This window comes from Rousettus aegyptiacus, unplaced genomic scaffold, assembly GCF_014176215.1.
Source record: "Rousettus aegyptiacus isolate mRouAeg1 unplaced genomic scaffold, mRouAeg1.p scaffold_m13_p_9, whole genome shotgun sequence".
Taxonomy (NCBI): domain Eukaryota; kingdom Metazoa; phylum Chordata; class Mammalia; order Chiroptera; family Pteropodidae; genus Rousettus; species Rousettus aegyptiacus.
The window spans coordinates 34,196,607-34,211,830 of NW_023416312.1; the positions used below are offsets into that span (position 1 = coordinate 34,196,607).

The 15,224-nt window shown below is 38.1% G+C and overlaps 1 protein-coding gene and 1 pseudogene across 2 annotated transcripts in view; both read right to left on the reverse strand.

Annotated features, from left to right (window-relative positions):
- Positions 1-6,639: 6,639 nt before the first annotated feature.
- LOC118608535 lies at positions 6,640-6,758 on the reverse strand (annotated as a pseudogene).
- A 2,422-nt stretch (positions 6,759-9,180) lies between these two features.
- Positions 9,181-15,224, reverse strand: part of FAM120C (family with sequence similarity 120C) — a 95,529-nt gene continuing 89,485 nt past the window's right edge. The window contains exon 16 of one of the 2 annotated variants that reach the window (XM_016137324.2): positions 9,181-14,044. In XM_016137324.2, the coding sequence (XP_015992810.1) occupies positions 13,790-14,044 (255 nt within the window). In that variant the 3' untranslated portion in view covers positions 9,181-13,789. The remainder of the gene's footprint in view (positions 14,045-15,224) is intronic. The other variant, XM_036227335.1, reaches the window with a different exon arrangement.

The window sequence follows — 15,224 nt, forward strand, 5'->3', positions numbered from 1 at the left end:
CTATAGCACACCTCCACAAGTTACAGGAAATGTCAGAGGAAAAGAAACATTAAAGGCCATTGTATAAATTTCTATTTAAAATTCAATTCAGACTTACACAAAACTGATTTGTATGAAGAGTTAAATCTTTTTAGAAAAATTGTTCCACAAGAATCATCAGCTATAGATGCACTAAAATTTATATTTTCAAATAATTTATCAGCTATCCCAATGTCACAGACAGTAATAGTTGCATCAGCAGAAAGCTCCTTCTCAAAATGAAGTTACCAAAAATTTGCCTTCTTGTGATAAATGTTACTTTCAGTTATATTGGTTGAAAATGAAGTTGCTAAAAATATAAACTCTGATGACTAAATAATTGAATTTGCAGAAAAGTGAGCCAGAAAAATCTTATGATCAAGATATCACATTAGTAACATGTCATTATTTATTTTATTATATAAATTATGATATATTGTTCCGCAATTTGTTGTTATTCATGTATCACTATTATCCTTATACTGAATTATAAGTAATAAAACATTTTTAAAGGAAAAAATTATGTATTGTAGTACCTTTAATTGCACTTCTTGCCTCTTCCCTGGTCTTTGAACAAGGAAACCTCCATTTTCATTTTGCACTGGGCCCCACAAATTATATAGCAGTTTCCAGTTACTGCTAAATGGTAATTGTGAGGTGATTTGAGGGGATTATGGCCATTCAAACAGCCTACTTGTTCTAACCAAACTTCTCTCCACTGGGAGTGGGAGTGGGGTGGGTAGAGACAGGATGACAACACAGAAATGTGAAGGTTAGTGTGGATAGTTATCATTTTCATGTGAATAGGATCATACTGCCCATATTATTTGGCCAATTACTTTCTTCACTTGGCAATATGTCTTGGAGATATTTCTACCAAAAAAAAAAAAACCCACTTTGTTCTTCGAATTCTGTAATTCAGATAAGTCTTGATTTATTTTTCTATTCCACTGATGGATATTTGAAGCGGTTTTATTTTTCACTAATACAGAGCTGCAGTGAATGTACCACCTGTAGGGCCCTCCTTGTTTCTGTAGGTGGACATTCAGAAATGCTTTGCTGGGTCATAGGGTATGGATATTTGCAATTTTAATACTTACTGCCTAATTGCCTTTCAAAAGCACTACACCAGTTTTCACTCCTGTCAGCAGTGCATCTTCAATTTCCTACGATTCTGAATTTTAAGTTGTTTGCCAGTCTGATAGTTGGAAAAAACATTAACTCATGTATATTTGTTTAATTTGCAATCTCCTATCACTAGTGAAGTTGAGCATATTTTCATATGATGTTTATTGGCTCATCCTTGGTAAACTGTTTATAACTTCTGCCTAGTTTTTCTTACAGGGTTGTTTGTCTTTTCCATTTCATTGTAAGTGTCACTGATATTTCTAAATATTAACCCATTGTTTATTACGTATGTTGCTGATATTTTCCCCTAATATGTAACATGTATGGTTTGTGTTATCATAAGGAAGTTTTAAATGTTTGTATAGTCATTTGATATATTTATGTCAATCTTTTCTTCATGGCTTTTCCATTTTGCTGATAGTTTTAGAAGACCTTCCTTACCCAAGGCAACAACCACATTATCTTATCATTTTTCTCATTCTATTATAGTGCTTTACATTTAGGTATTTAATCTACCTTAAAATCATTTCCTTCTCAAAACCTCTGTATTTCCCTTGGAACTCTCTTCCCCCAGATCTTCCTATGGCTGACATCTTCGGGACTCAGCTCAAATATAGCTCCAAGAGGCCTTCCCTGATGACCCTAACTAAATTAATCACTCACTCTCCATTAAGATGTGCCTTATTCCATTATCTTATTTTCTTCACAGATTACCTCTCTAAAGTTATCTAATTTATTTTGTTATTTGTTCATGGTCTGTCTTTCCTTAGATTGCAAACTCCACGGGAGTAGGACTTTGTTTTGTTCCTAGCATCTGGAATACTTTTAGAGTTTATTCTGGTGGATCTGATATGTTATAGGGATGATTTAATTTTGTTCCAAAAGGATAGCTGACTGTCTCAAAACCAGGACTCTTTTTGCTAAAGGAGAATCATTTCAGTCATCCTTTTTTCTACTCCTACATAATACTGAGTTGAGGATGGTTGTGATTATTATTCAGTCCAGTGGTTCTCAACCCCAGAGGTTTCCAGGATCATATTTGGAGATTCTTTTTTAATTTAGATATGGAATATGTATTAGTTTCCTAGGGCTGCTCTAAGAAGGTACCACAAATTGGGTGGCTGAAGACATCATAATTTATTGTTCTGGAGGCTAAAAGTCCAGAATCAAGGCGTTGGTAGGGTGATGTTCTCTTTTAAATTCCTAGTGGAACATCCTTCCTTGTTTCCTTCTAGCTTCTGGTGGTTGCTATCTTTGACATTTCTTGGCTTATAGACATATCACCCTGCTTCCGTCATCACATGGTGCTCTCCCTTTGTGTCTGAATTTTGCTTTTTTTTTTTATAAGAACCCTATCATTGGATTAGTGTAGTATGGCCTCATTTTAATATGATTACATCTACAAAGACCATGTTTCCAAATAAGGTCACAATCACAGGTCCTGGGTGGACGTAAGTTGGGGAGGGGACATTATTCTGCTTCAATAGGTTGGAGTGGAGGTTCGGCATCCTTATTTTTAAAAGCTTTACAGACTTGACAAATGACATCAATGTTCACCTGGAAAGGTAAGTATAACTAGAACATTTATGAAAAAAGAAAATGATAGAAAACTAGTTCTGTCAGATATTAAAAACACTACAAAACTAAATGATTAAACTAGTTCAGTATAAGAAAATAATTAGGTAAATAAAACAAATAGATTCCATAATTAGACTCAAATACATAATTTATGATAAAGATGGCAATTTAAATCAGTGGGGGGAAGAGAACGTACTCATAAATGGTGCTCAGATAACTGGCTATTTAGTGGTGAGTGTGTGTGTGGAGGGGTATCCTTACCTCACTCCTTATACCAAAATATAATTCTAGATAGATCAGAAGTAGGAATGGAAATAAGTGAAAACAATTCTAGAAGAAAATATGAATATACTTATTTGTACTCTAAGAATGGGGAAAGCCATTTTAAAGCAGAATCTTAAACCCAGATGCCAATAAAGAAAATTATTGTTGAATTCGATGCACAAGTTAAAAGCATTGGGAAGCAAAAATACCATAAATAAATTCAAAAGATCGACAAAACTGAGAAAACATATTTGCAACATATATGACAAAGGGCTAGTTTCTTCAATTTACAATTACTTGAGAAGAATATGAAAAAGGCAAAACCTAATAGTATAAAGAACCAAAAAATAACAATTTATGGAGACATATACACATCAATAGAGATTTAAAAAGATATTTAATCTTATCCATGATTAAGGAAATACAAATCAAAACAACAAAATATCATCTTCACCTATCGCTTTGAGAAATATTTTAAATTTGCAAATTTTTATTTTGCAAAGCAAGTGACGGTATATGAGGAAATAAATACTTTGATACAGTGATGGTAGGACTGTAAGTTGGTGCAACTTTTTGTAGGTACAATTTGGCAATATTTATCAAAGTAGAAGATGCACATATTCTTTGACTGAATATCCTGGGCTTTGCTAGTGCCTTCTCAGCAATCATTCCCCACTTTTCCCCTCCTAACAACTCATAGACTTGTGTTATGTATTCTTTCCACTCAAAGCGCATGTATTTTGGGGTAAACTGATTCTACTCCCAGTTCTTCCAGTCACAGACATTAGTTCAGGGGAGGAATTGTGAGCTAAGCAAATCAATTAGGGTGTACCTTGGGAGTTCTGCTTATTTGGAATGGAGAGTCAGAAGTTTTCTCTTCTCTGCTGGACTTACAGGAAGAGACTCACAGCTTCCACTGACACTGGCAGCCATCTCATGGCCACCTTGGTTAAAGCAATGGTTCTCAGCCTTTGGCGTGCATCAGAATCATTTAATTTGTGAAAACACAGATCACTGACCTCCACCTCCGGAGTTTTAGATTCTATAGGTCTGAGGTAAAGAATTTCCTAAGAAGTTCCCAGGTGATGCTGATGCTGCTGGTCCAAAGACCATACTTAGAAAACCACTTGGATAAATTAGGGACTGCAGAGAGAATGAAAGAAACTGGGTAGCTCTAGATTACTCTACCACTGGAGTTCTGTGGGGTTTTTTTTTGTTTGTTTTTTGTTTTTTTTTTTTGCAACTAAAAGCATCCTAATATCTTCTGCAGTCTTGCCACTAAAAATTTACCCTATGGATATCTTTGCAGTTCACCAAAATACATGTCAATGGATGATCACTGCGGTATTGTTTGTAATAGCTAAATCTGAAAGCAATCAAAGTGTTTGATCAATAGGGAATTAATCCATCTGATGGAATCATCAATCTATTAAAATACTATGTAGTATTAAAATTTATGAAATAGTCTGCATATACTCATAGAGAAATATCTCTTAAGTATAAAAATCATTATGACTAAAAGGGAGTCATTTATATCTTTTAAATAAAGAATGGATACAGGTAAATATACGCAGGTACTTGCTTAATTGTTTCCTGGAAGGTTAATTACTCTTCCCAGAAGGTTAATTCTGATTAAGAACGGTTGTATTTGAGGAAAGGAGTTGGGATTGAGGTGGCGCCAGAGATTTTTCAGTTTTCATTCTGTACATTTTTATTCTGTTTGTAAAACTGTTTTATTGTTGGTAAAATTTCCTTTTTTGTTGTTTTTTTTTTTTTTTTAAAGTATCATTTGGAGCTACCTAGGCAAGGCATAGGCCAATTTTAATTTCCTTCTTGTATTTCAGTATTAAAAAACTAATAAATGTTATATTACTTTTAAAATATTAAATCATGAAAAGATGATGAAAAATTAAAGGTTTCTCAAGTATGAATTGTAAAAATGCAGATTCTGATTCTGAGACACAGTCAGTAGATCTGAGGTAGGGCCTAATATTTTGCATTCTTATAGGCTCCCAAGTGATGCTAATGTTGCTGGACAACTGCTCACACTTTGATAGCAAGAAAAAAGAAGAGTAAGAGGGGGATGGTGCCATGAAGATGAAGAGAAAGGGATAGATATGGGACATTGCAGAAGTAATGGGCATTTGGAATGAGAAAAGAGCCTAGGATGATGAGGTTTCTGGCCTGAGTGATGTGAAAATGCTGGTGACATTAACCAGAGATAGAGGAATAAAGCTGGAAGAGAGGAGGTATAGGAAGCAATGGAGGAGTGGGAGCAAGACTTCACATTTAAACATATTGTGATTTTTCTGGGAAGAATATTATATAGACTTGTCCAGACAACAATTTGAACACTGCATCTGCTCGAGTTCCGTCAGAGGCAGATTTGGGAGTCATCCATATAAAGGTAAGAGTTGAAGCCATGGGATAGAATGAAGCTGACCAAGGAGAAAGAATAGTGAGAAGATGGCTGAGAACAGAAGTTCTGAGAAATGCTAATCTTAAGAGACATGCTAAGGAAGGAAAGAAGTAGTCAGAGAAACAGTACAGAAGACTAGATACACTCAAGGGCCCTCCTACTACAGAACAACTAGTTCCTGCATAAAACATATTTTTTTATTGTATTGCTTGATGTGTAAGTTAGCAACTGCTATATAATGAACCATCTCAAAACTCAGTGGCTTGAAACCATATTCTTATTGCTCATGAGCCTATGGGTTGGCTACATAGCTCTACTGATCTGGATTAGGCTTGGCTGATCTTGGCTGGGCTCACTCATGTATCTGTGGTTTGCTAGTGAGTTGGATCAGGGCTGGACAGGTCTAAAGTGACCTTGACTGGTATAACTGGACAACTGGGTCTATCAGCCTCTAGAAGGCTAGCCCAGGATTGTTCACTTGATAGTTCCAGGGCTCTTGAGGCCTAGTCTTAGAACTGACATAATATCACTTCTGCAATAGTCTGCTGACCAAAGCGAAACATAAGAGTAGTCCAAAGTCGAAAGGTGAAGAAACAGATACTGCCTCTTAATGGGAGGAGATGCAAAAGGTATAGGTACCTGGAGATGTGAACAACTGAAGCCATCTCTATAATCAATTTATCATGCTGGTTTTACCAGAAGTAAAAAAAATCTTTAAAAAGCAAACAAACAAAGCCACGACAACAGCAACAAACCCCAATGACCTGGCTGGAGAGAACACGACTCTTGAGGAAAATTAAGGTGGTATTACTGGAAGAAATGAGGAAAGGCTGCTGGTCAGGTAGAAAACAGCTAGGCATCTGCCTCAGAATTTAAGCATCTAACCTTTTCATGAGAACATTCTAGAAAGACTTTAACTTGACATAGAGCAGTCTTGGTCTTTCTGATCTTTGAAACCAATATGCACATGAGGCAACTTTTAGGAGTTTGAGCTTAGACTCAAAACCAGTATGTCAAATATGTCTTCTTAATGTATTAGAAGTGATTTCACACACACTAGCTTGTGTTATTCTCATAACTACCTGTACGAGGTAGCACAGGTCTTATGATTCTCATTTAATATTACTTTTATTTTTATTTATTTGTTTGTTTTTAGGTGAGGCAATCCTTGGTTGATCTCACAGATTGCAAGGACCTTGTCAGCTTGCAATCTCTTATTTTTTCATTTTTTATGCCTACAGCACCTGATCTTCCTAGGTGGTCTCCCATCCAAGTACTAATCAGGCTCGACCCTGCTTAGCTTTCAAGATCAGACAAGATTGGGCTTGTTCAGGGTAGCATGGCCATATAAGGTCACAGACTTCTTTAAGAACCTTGTGAAAGGTATGCGACCTTTCACAGAGAAAAGTTATCTATAATTTAGACACAAAATGTTGCTTACAATTGCCTTGATAGGAATAAAACGGAGCAACTGCAACAATTCAGGTGAGACATAAGGAGGTCTGAACTAAGCTACAGCAGCAGGGACAAGAAAGAGACAGATGTGAGAAACAGCAATATGGTTGAATGTTATTCTATAGGGAGGAGGCAAGAGAATTAAATGTTAAATCAAGCTATAACAAGAGACTGCAATATGCTAATCAGCCCTATGGCCAGACCACAAGGAAATCTGCAGAACAAAGAAAGATTTCTGCTGGGATTACTAACAAACCATTTACTCACACTGTGAAGGGAAAACAGGAAAACAGAGTCTTTAAGCTGGGCCCTACACAAAATAAACACAATCATTCATTTTCTAAAGCTAAAACAGAGGGGAACCTATGGATCAAAGGCTGGGAGTTGCTGGCAGGTCTTTCACGCTACATACTCTTATGTTTCACACCATGTGCCCAAACCATCAAAGGAAGGTAAACAAAGTCTTTAAATTGTTAATTCACAGAAACTAAGAATGATAATATAAACTGAATTCCCAAAACACTCAGAACTGTGTGTCTTTGCTTTTGGTCCTTGCTTTTTATCTTGGCTTTTTGTCTTTGTTTTTTCTTGTCTTTGCTTTTTGTGTCTTGGTCTTTTTCTCTGTCCTTCTCTCATAAACTTTTTTTTGACTCTAACTCTGGCACGTGCTTGAATTCTTTTCTTTGCTCAGTCAAGAACTCTCTTGGTGCCACTAGGGGAAATTTGCCCCATCCCACATCATCTTTCCTGGCTAACCATGAAGGGACCAAAAGGACATAAACTCAATCCACCCAAGTTTGACATGCTTTCCCCTCTTTTTCTTAGAAGGTGGCTGGGATATTGTCCAGAGCCATGCTGATCAACTGGCCTTGGCAAATGGTTGACCCTGTTTCCAGGGATCTGGTAGAGGCCAGTCCTCTAACCAAGCAGGAGTCCCATCTGTTTTTCCTACTCTCTTCCCCAGACTTCCCTGAAACTTGGCATTTCCGTCAGAACTGTGGAGGAGACCCGATGAGGGAACCCTTTCAAACTCCAAATTAAAGACTGCATAGCAATCTTTTGGCCACAACAGGATGGATGAGGACCCTTATTAGCCTTTTCCTCGCTCCCTCCCCTCAAGTGGGAACTCTGTACTCCAGCTGAACTCTCTAACCTCATCCTTTATCTGTCCTATCCTCATTTCTAGATTGGCTACAGGACACCAGAGAAATCTTTAGAGAAAGCCCAAATCACACAGAACTGAGAACTAGGCATGGCCGCCCCACCCCAACTGTATTGGGTCCCTCGGCTTTCTTCCCCAACAGTGTGAGCTTGTGCTCCCCATCCCTCTCTCTCCCTTCCTCCCTTCCTCCCTTCTCCCCTCTCCTCCTCTTCCTCCCCTCCCCTCCCTTCCCTTCCCCTCCCCTCCCTCCTCCCCTCCCTTCCCCTCCCCTTCTCTCTCTCTCTCTCTCTCTCTCTCTCTCTCTCTCTCTCTCTCTCTCTCTCTCTCTCTCAATGCAGGGCCACTTGGGAACATTGCCCTGTCTTGCATCATTATCAACAGATCTTGTAACAAATTTGATTTGACAAATGAGGAAAAGGTACAAGTCTCCGATAACTCTGTTGGTTTGGGGTTTAGAAGGTAGTGTCACTCATGGAGAGGAGAAGGCTTCAGAAAAGAGGATGAGTTTGGTTTGGGAAATGTCAAGTCAAAAGTGCCTTTAGACTTATTTCACTTAGCATAATACCCTCTAGGTCCATCCATTCTGTCATAAATGGTAAGACTTCATTCTTTTTTAATGGCCTTAAAAAAAAAACCACAAACAAACAGAAAGACCCATAGATACAGAGAACAAACTGATAGTTGCTAGATAGGAGGGGGGGTGGTAGGGCTGGGTGAAAAAGGCAAAAGGATTAAAAAGTACAAATTGGTAGTTACGAAAGGGTCACGAAGATGTAAAGTACAGCATAAGAAATATAGTCAATAATGTTATAATAACTATACATGTCAGATGGGCACTAAACCTATTGGGATATCACTCTGTAAGTTATATAAATGTCTAAACATTATGCTATATACCTGAAACTAATATAATATTGAATGCCAACTGTAATTGAAAAGTAAGAATTAAAAAATATATATACAAAAGTGACTTTAGAACATCTAAATAAAGAAGTTCAGCAAGAAGCAAAATATGTTCTTCCTTTTGATGATTCTCTTGACCTGATATTCAATTACAAATAGGTTCCAAATTTCTGTGCATTGAGAAAAGTATATCCTCCATTTGCAAAAAGGGATCCAGATATGAGAGAAGAAATGAAACTTCACACACTCAAAATTATTTCACAAATTTATTTTACTAAAAGAATAAACTTTTATTAAGCACTGTAAGTTTCTTTCCATCAGCATTAACAGAACAACAGACCAATTTCCATCACAGAACAACTCCTGAGACATTTTTCATTCTTTTCTGAAACACTTCCATTACCTCCTCCAGTTTCCCCTAAGAAGCATCCATTCAAACTTACATTAATAAACTATGGAGCTTTTGTGGTGAGGTGGGCCAAAAAGGCAGGGAATTTTGAATCTGGGAGTGGGGAAGAGAAATACATATTATCCATCCACTAAACACACTGTCAAGAGCACAGAAGAGATATTAACACAGGAAAAAAACAATGAAAGAATTTCTTACTTTTGTCAATAACATCATTTATCAGGGAGCACAAAAAAATCATTGACTCCTTGAAGTTAAAGTTTCTTTACCTAGTATGTTATTCTAAAAATAGAACAGAATAAAATAAAAGGTGAGAGGGGAAGTGTCTTTTGGGAAGTAACTAAAATGAAGTCATCAGATTTGGCAGGGTTATGAGAGATTAATAAAATCTGAAATATTTAACTTGCTTCATTTACATGAAAATTTACTAGTCATTAGTTACTACCAACACGGACAAAAAGACCATCTATAAAAGTATAAGGACAATGTCAAAAGCTGAAATGGGCACCCTAGCACAGGGATTATTTTGCTTTGTTTTTAACTTGGAAAAGATGATTTTGTAAAAAATGAAGTTATCTTCTTAGAACATCAAAATAACCTCTGGCAATACTGAAGATAATTAGCAGTAACAGGGAAATAGGTACACCAAGCTCTATTTGTACCAGCAGACTACTGCAGTAAGCCAAATGAAAAGAAAACAGAAAGTTAAATAAAAGAAGATGCCAAAGTCACAAGAGGGAGAAAAATATAGGGTGACACACAATGGAACAGTGAAAACTTACCCCCCTCCCACCCCCGACCCCCAAGCATATTTAGGAATATGCACCAGGAAGTAAACAAGTATAATGATTAAACCTTAGTAGAATTATACTAACTACTTTAAACTGTGGTCTACTTGTATTGTCATTTCAAAGGTGGGGGAGAGTCTTAGAGGCTGAAAGGGTAGCATGGACATGTCCATAGGAGCCTCTATAGTTCCAATGGACTGGATCACTATAACCAAACAGTAACTTCCACATTCTTTCTACTCTACATGAATATTCCTCCCCCTACCCCAAACTTAACCATCCATCCTAATGCCTTGTCTGGCTGTTTTTCTCAGTGACCAAAAAAAAGTTAATGTGACTTGGCCAACAATGCCAGAAAATTAAGATGGAAATAAAAATCAAATGTCACTAGCTAAAACAAGTGCCATTTCTTGGGCTTTATAGTCTACCCAAAGTCCTATTGGCTCAGAATGAAAACTGATGCAAATATGCAGAAGTTTGCTAGACCTGGTCCAGACCAGATTGGTCAGTGAATACGGGTGGCAGTTATAGGCTGACCCCAAGGCATAGCAGCAGAAATCAACAACTACAAGTCCTTGGGGATCAGTGGCTATATACAACGAGGGGGCTTTTGCTTGTGGCCCTACAAGGGGTCATTTTTGGGGGTTTCTATGTGACTTTTTTCAAGAGAGGCCATATCGTAATCAGAAATGGAACCTCATGTGAAGGATGATAGTCTCTTCAAGTGGTACTCACAAGAAAGTTCAGATCTGCCTTCCTCAATTTGTCCTCCAATTAGAAAAAGTCCATCTTTCAGTTATGAATCTTAGTTTTTCTGGCTTCTGAATTGTGTAGTTTGGCAGACAACTTGAAATATAGGAATATGGCCCTTTATAGGTCTTTCTTGTAAACTTCCAAACCCAAATGCTGAATCCATATAAAAACCAAGGTTGGAAGTGAGCCACTTGTTTTACCCTGGGCCAGGCTAGGAGAAAGTGGAAGCTTGTGGGAGGGAGAAAAGCAAGCCTTTTGGCAAACTGGCATCTTCCCTGTCAAAGCAGCAGTTGTACTTCTCACAGTGAATGCCTACAAAATAAGAAATCTTAATGCTGTGAGAGTTAACAATACTATCATTTGATTGTATCAAATAGATTCAAGATGCAGAGAAACAGCAACTGAAGAAAATACCTTTCCATATAACTCCAAGTACTTCCTATCAGAAAATGGAGATCTAGATAGATTTACTTTAATATAGCTCAGTGACTCTGGTTATTTTTTGAGCTCCTAAGGATTCCTCCCCCTGTGGCTCCAGAAAGAAATTTCTAAGCCATCTAAGTTCACTACTAAATCCCGCTCTTGCTGGATATAGAAATCCTAACCTTCAATATGTTGTGAAAGGTTGAGAAGGTCCAAGAGAAGAGGGGGGATCAAATTAGGGGAGCCGATTCCAAAGAGGAGGTTTTTGTACATTTTGTACCTGGTTATATCTGACTAGGTGTGCGTTTTTGTCATCCTGCTTTGGTTTATGTAAGAAGTGTCTGGGCAGGGGGAGAGACATTCTAGGACCCCTCCCCTGCAAATTGTAAGTTCTCTTAAGCTGGGCTAGACTAAGATTGAACAGTCTGAGAGAATGTTTTCAATCTCCTATTATATACTCATTGTAAGTGGGCAGTGAGCAAACAGCCATGTGGTTGTCTGGGAAAAAAATCAGCAAGGACCTGCAGTGGGTTAAAGTGCATGGGCTTTTTCAAAAAGAGAGAGAACCCTGCTAGAAGTCTAGTCAGTTGTATTCCTGTAGAAATGGTACTCCTTGGGCAAGAATATCACAAAGCCCAAAAGGAACTGAAAGCCTCAATTCCTGAATGAAGACACAATGCTAATCTGTTACAAGCCATGTTCCCATCCCTCATACTTAGACTGCAGAGGAGGGAAACTGGAAATGCAAGGTTGTCTCAAGAGTATCTCTGGCAAGGAGGAATAGCCCTCTTTGTCCTGGGCAGATCCTGGCCTCATTGGGGGCTGGGAATCTTTCACAGAATACCCCTTCATGGCCCAGGCCAGAGTCCTCTGAAGTCTTCCTTGCAAAGCAAATGAAAAGATTCAGTAGTCAAAATGTCAATGAACAAATGAAACAATCTAGGCATGTAAAATCAGATTGACAATTTCCTCACACTTCCCTACCTGTCTTTCCAATGCTTGTCTTCTGTCCTTCAGGGACTCATGGCAATCAATTCTAGCCTGAGGCCAGTTTCATCCTGGAGTTCCAGATCAAGAATTCCTCCAAATTGGATGCAAGCCCTGGTAATCACCTTCCATCCCCTTTCTCCAATCGAGGCTGCTCCTTCATAAGGAAATACCCAAATCTTCCCAATCCTATTCTAACCTTCTGTTTCATCATATGGGATGTGAGGGCTCTGTTCAAGATTAAGCTGGTGACAACCCAACTGTATGTTGTTCTGAACAGGCAATCTCTGGAAAGTACTTTTTGTCTGCTTTAGAGAAGCCCATCTTCTCATAATTGTGATAGGCTCTGACTTAGTAAGGATTTTAAAGTGTGGTCTTTTGAAACCCACCACTCCATTGCTATAGAAGCATTTCTGGGAAATTCAGTAAATCCTCTGGGACATCACTGTGTATGTATGTATGTATGCATATATCTATATATGGAGATACGTAGATATATACACACATATGCACATATTTATATATATAAAATATGTATAGATAAATAGATCTGTCTCTTTATATAAAGGGTATGCATACGCATATAGACACACTCATTCATATATACATCCACCCACACACACCTATACACAAACACACGCATGTGAACACACACACACACACACACGCACACACAACACACACCAGTATTTTGAATTCCCTTTCATACTCAGTTTCATTACATTGACTCCCATCCTTTCAGGGTGTGGGCAGCAGGGAGTGGGGAACTGCACCACATCTTCTATTTTACAAACAATACACTCATTAGTTCAGAGGCAGGAAAAATCTGCCCAGTACTTTTCTGACTCCCTTGAATCCCCCAGTACAAAGGCCATTGGTAGTTTAAGTGTATAAAATAAAATAAAAAATAAAATAAAATAAAATAAAATAACCAATACTACCTCACTTCCCTGAAAACATCTACCTATCTGATTGTCAGGCCAGAGCAAGAGGCGGTGGAACAAAATCCTAGGGTAGGTAAGTGGAGAGAGCAGGAAGATGAATACTGATTATATACAAAGCCCCTACTCCTCCATAGAGCAAAGAGCAAGTTAGGAAGCCATAGGCAGATGCCACCACCCCCCGCCCCGGGCTTTGTAAATGAGTATCATAATGAAGACTCAGAAAAACAAAGCTTATATGATGACACCCAGTTTCTGACAGTCCCTGCCTTTCTAGGCTCCCAGGGGACGTAAAGAGAATACTGGCACTCTATATTCATTTGACAACAGGAGCTACTCCTATTGCCATTCATCTTTAAACAAAGCTTCCCCAGAAGCAGAACAATAAGTCTGGAGGCCAGAAAAAGACAGGGAGGGGAAAAGATGGATACAATAGGACATCCCAACAAAATCCTGGATAAACCTAGGGTAAGCATTTATGTCCTCCTCTAACTTGGGCCTAAAATCAGAAAAGTATATGTTTTCCCCTCTTCCTGATCTTGTAAAACCATCTGCAGCTTGTTATTCCTCTTTTTGTTGTGCCATAGTTCCCAGTTTTTGCTCTCGAAAGCGGCTCTTCCCCACATTCTTCATGGGGAAGTAGCGGTTACCATTATTACACATGCTGCTGTCTCTGGATAAGGCACACTGTGATGGAGCTGAAAAATGATGATCACTCTTCTCTTCTTTGATCAATGTGACATTGTTTCCATTTACCTGTGAGCGGGACCGACTTTGATGAAGCTCCAGGGATTTAGAAACTCCATCTGAAGTGCCCTGTATCAAAAACAGAGATATTCAGTAGAAATGGTAATCCCAAATGGCTTGAACATTCCCAAGCATCTTCATAAACTAGCTTGCAGACGCTGTTTCAGTTCTTCAAAGATACCAGAAAGCCCAAAGCTTGTTAACACCTAGTACGCTCTGATACTGTCCTGAGAACTTAGGGTGACAACAGATGAATCTAACCAAAATCCAATGGCAATGACAACACCACAATAACACGGCTACCATTTACAAAGCTTTACAACATATTTTTCTAATACTAATAGGGACCCTAAATGGTAGCTATTATGATGCCCTGTTTACAGATGAGGAAGCTGAGGCTCAAAAGATTAAAGTAACTTGCTTAAGGACACCCAAATAGAAAGAAGTGGGACCAGGATTACACTCCAAGTTGGTCAGCCTCTAAAGTCAATTCCCTTAACTGCCATGCAATGCCATCCACAGCGGACAACCGATTAGTAAAGGAAAGGAAAACAAGCCATAAGATCTATGTGCAATATTCAACACAATATTTCATAACTAAAAACATCATTTGTTTTTCATTTAATTCCAGGAATGTGACTGCTATTGAAATGCTAATGATACGAACTGCAATATCTTGCAGTGCGGTGCTGGCTCTCAATGAATGTTATTAGGAATATTAACAGCTTGATTACTAAGTGGTTGGGCATGCCAGGCATTCTGTTGTTCATTTTACAGATAAGACTAACGAGGCTCAAAAAAGTAAAATGATGTGCCCCAGGCCACTGACATACATAGACTTGCATTCAAGCCTGTTTGACTCCAAAGACATTCTTCTTTTCATTTAGATATAATACATATTGGAAATATAATTCCTGTTGAATCTGTGGTTAATTATAAATTATAACTAATTTCTAACTAATTTTTATTGAGCACCTCCTATGTTTCAGGCTCTGTGCTAAACACTTTACATATATCGTCTCATTTAACACTCATAACAACTCTGTGAGGTAGATACCAATTTCTCTAATCAATACATGAGAAAACCAAGGCATAGAGCAGTTAAGTAACTTGTCCAAGGTTACAGAACTGGTAAGGAGCAGAGATAGATTCAAAGCTAGATCATTTGGCCACAAAGCTTGTACAACATGGAGGCTACTGTGAACTGTTGCTGATGAACCTAGAAATAAGATGAAACTAGTAAAAATTG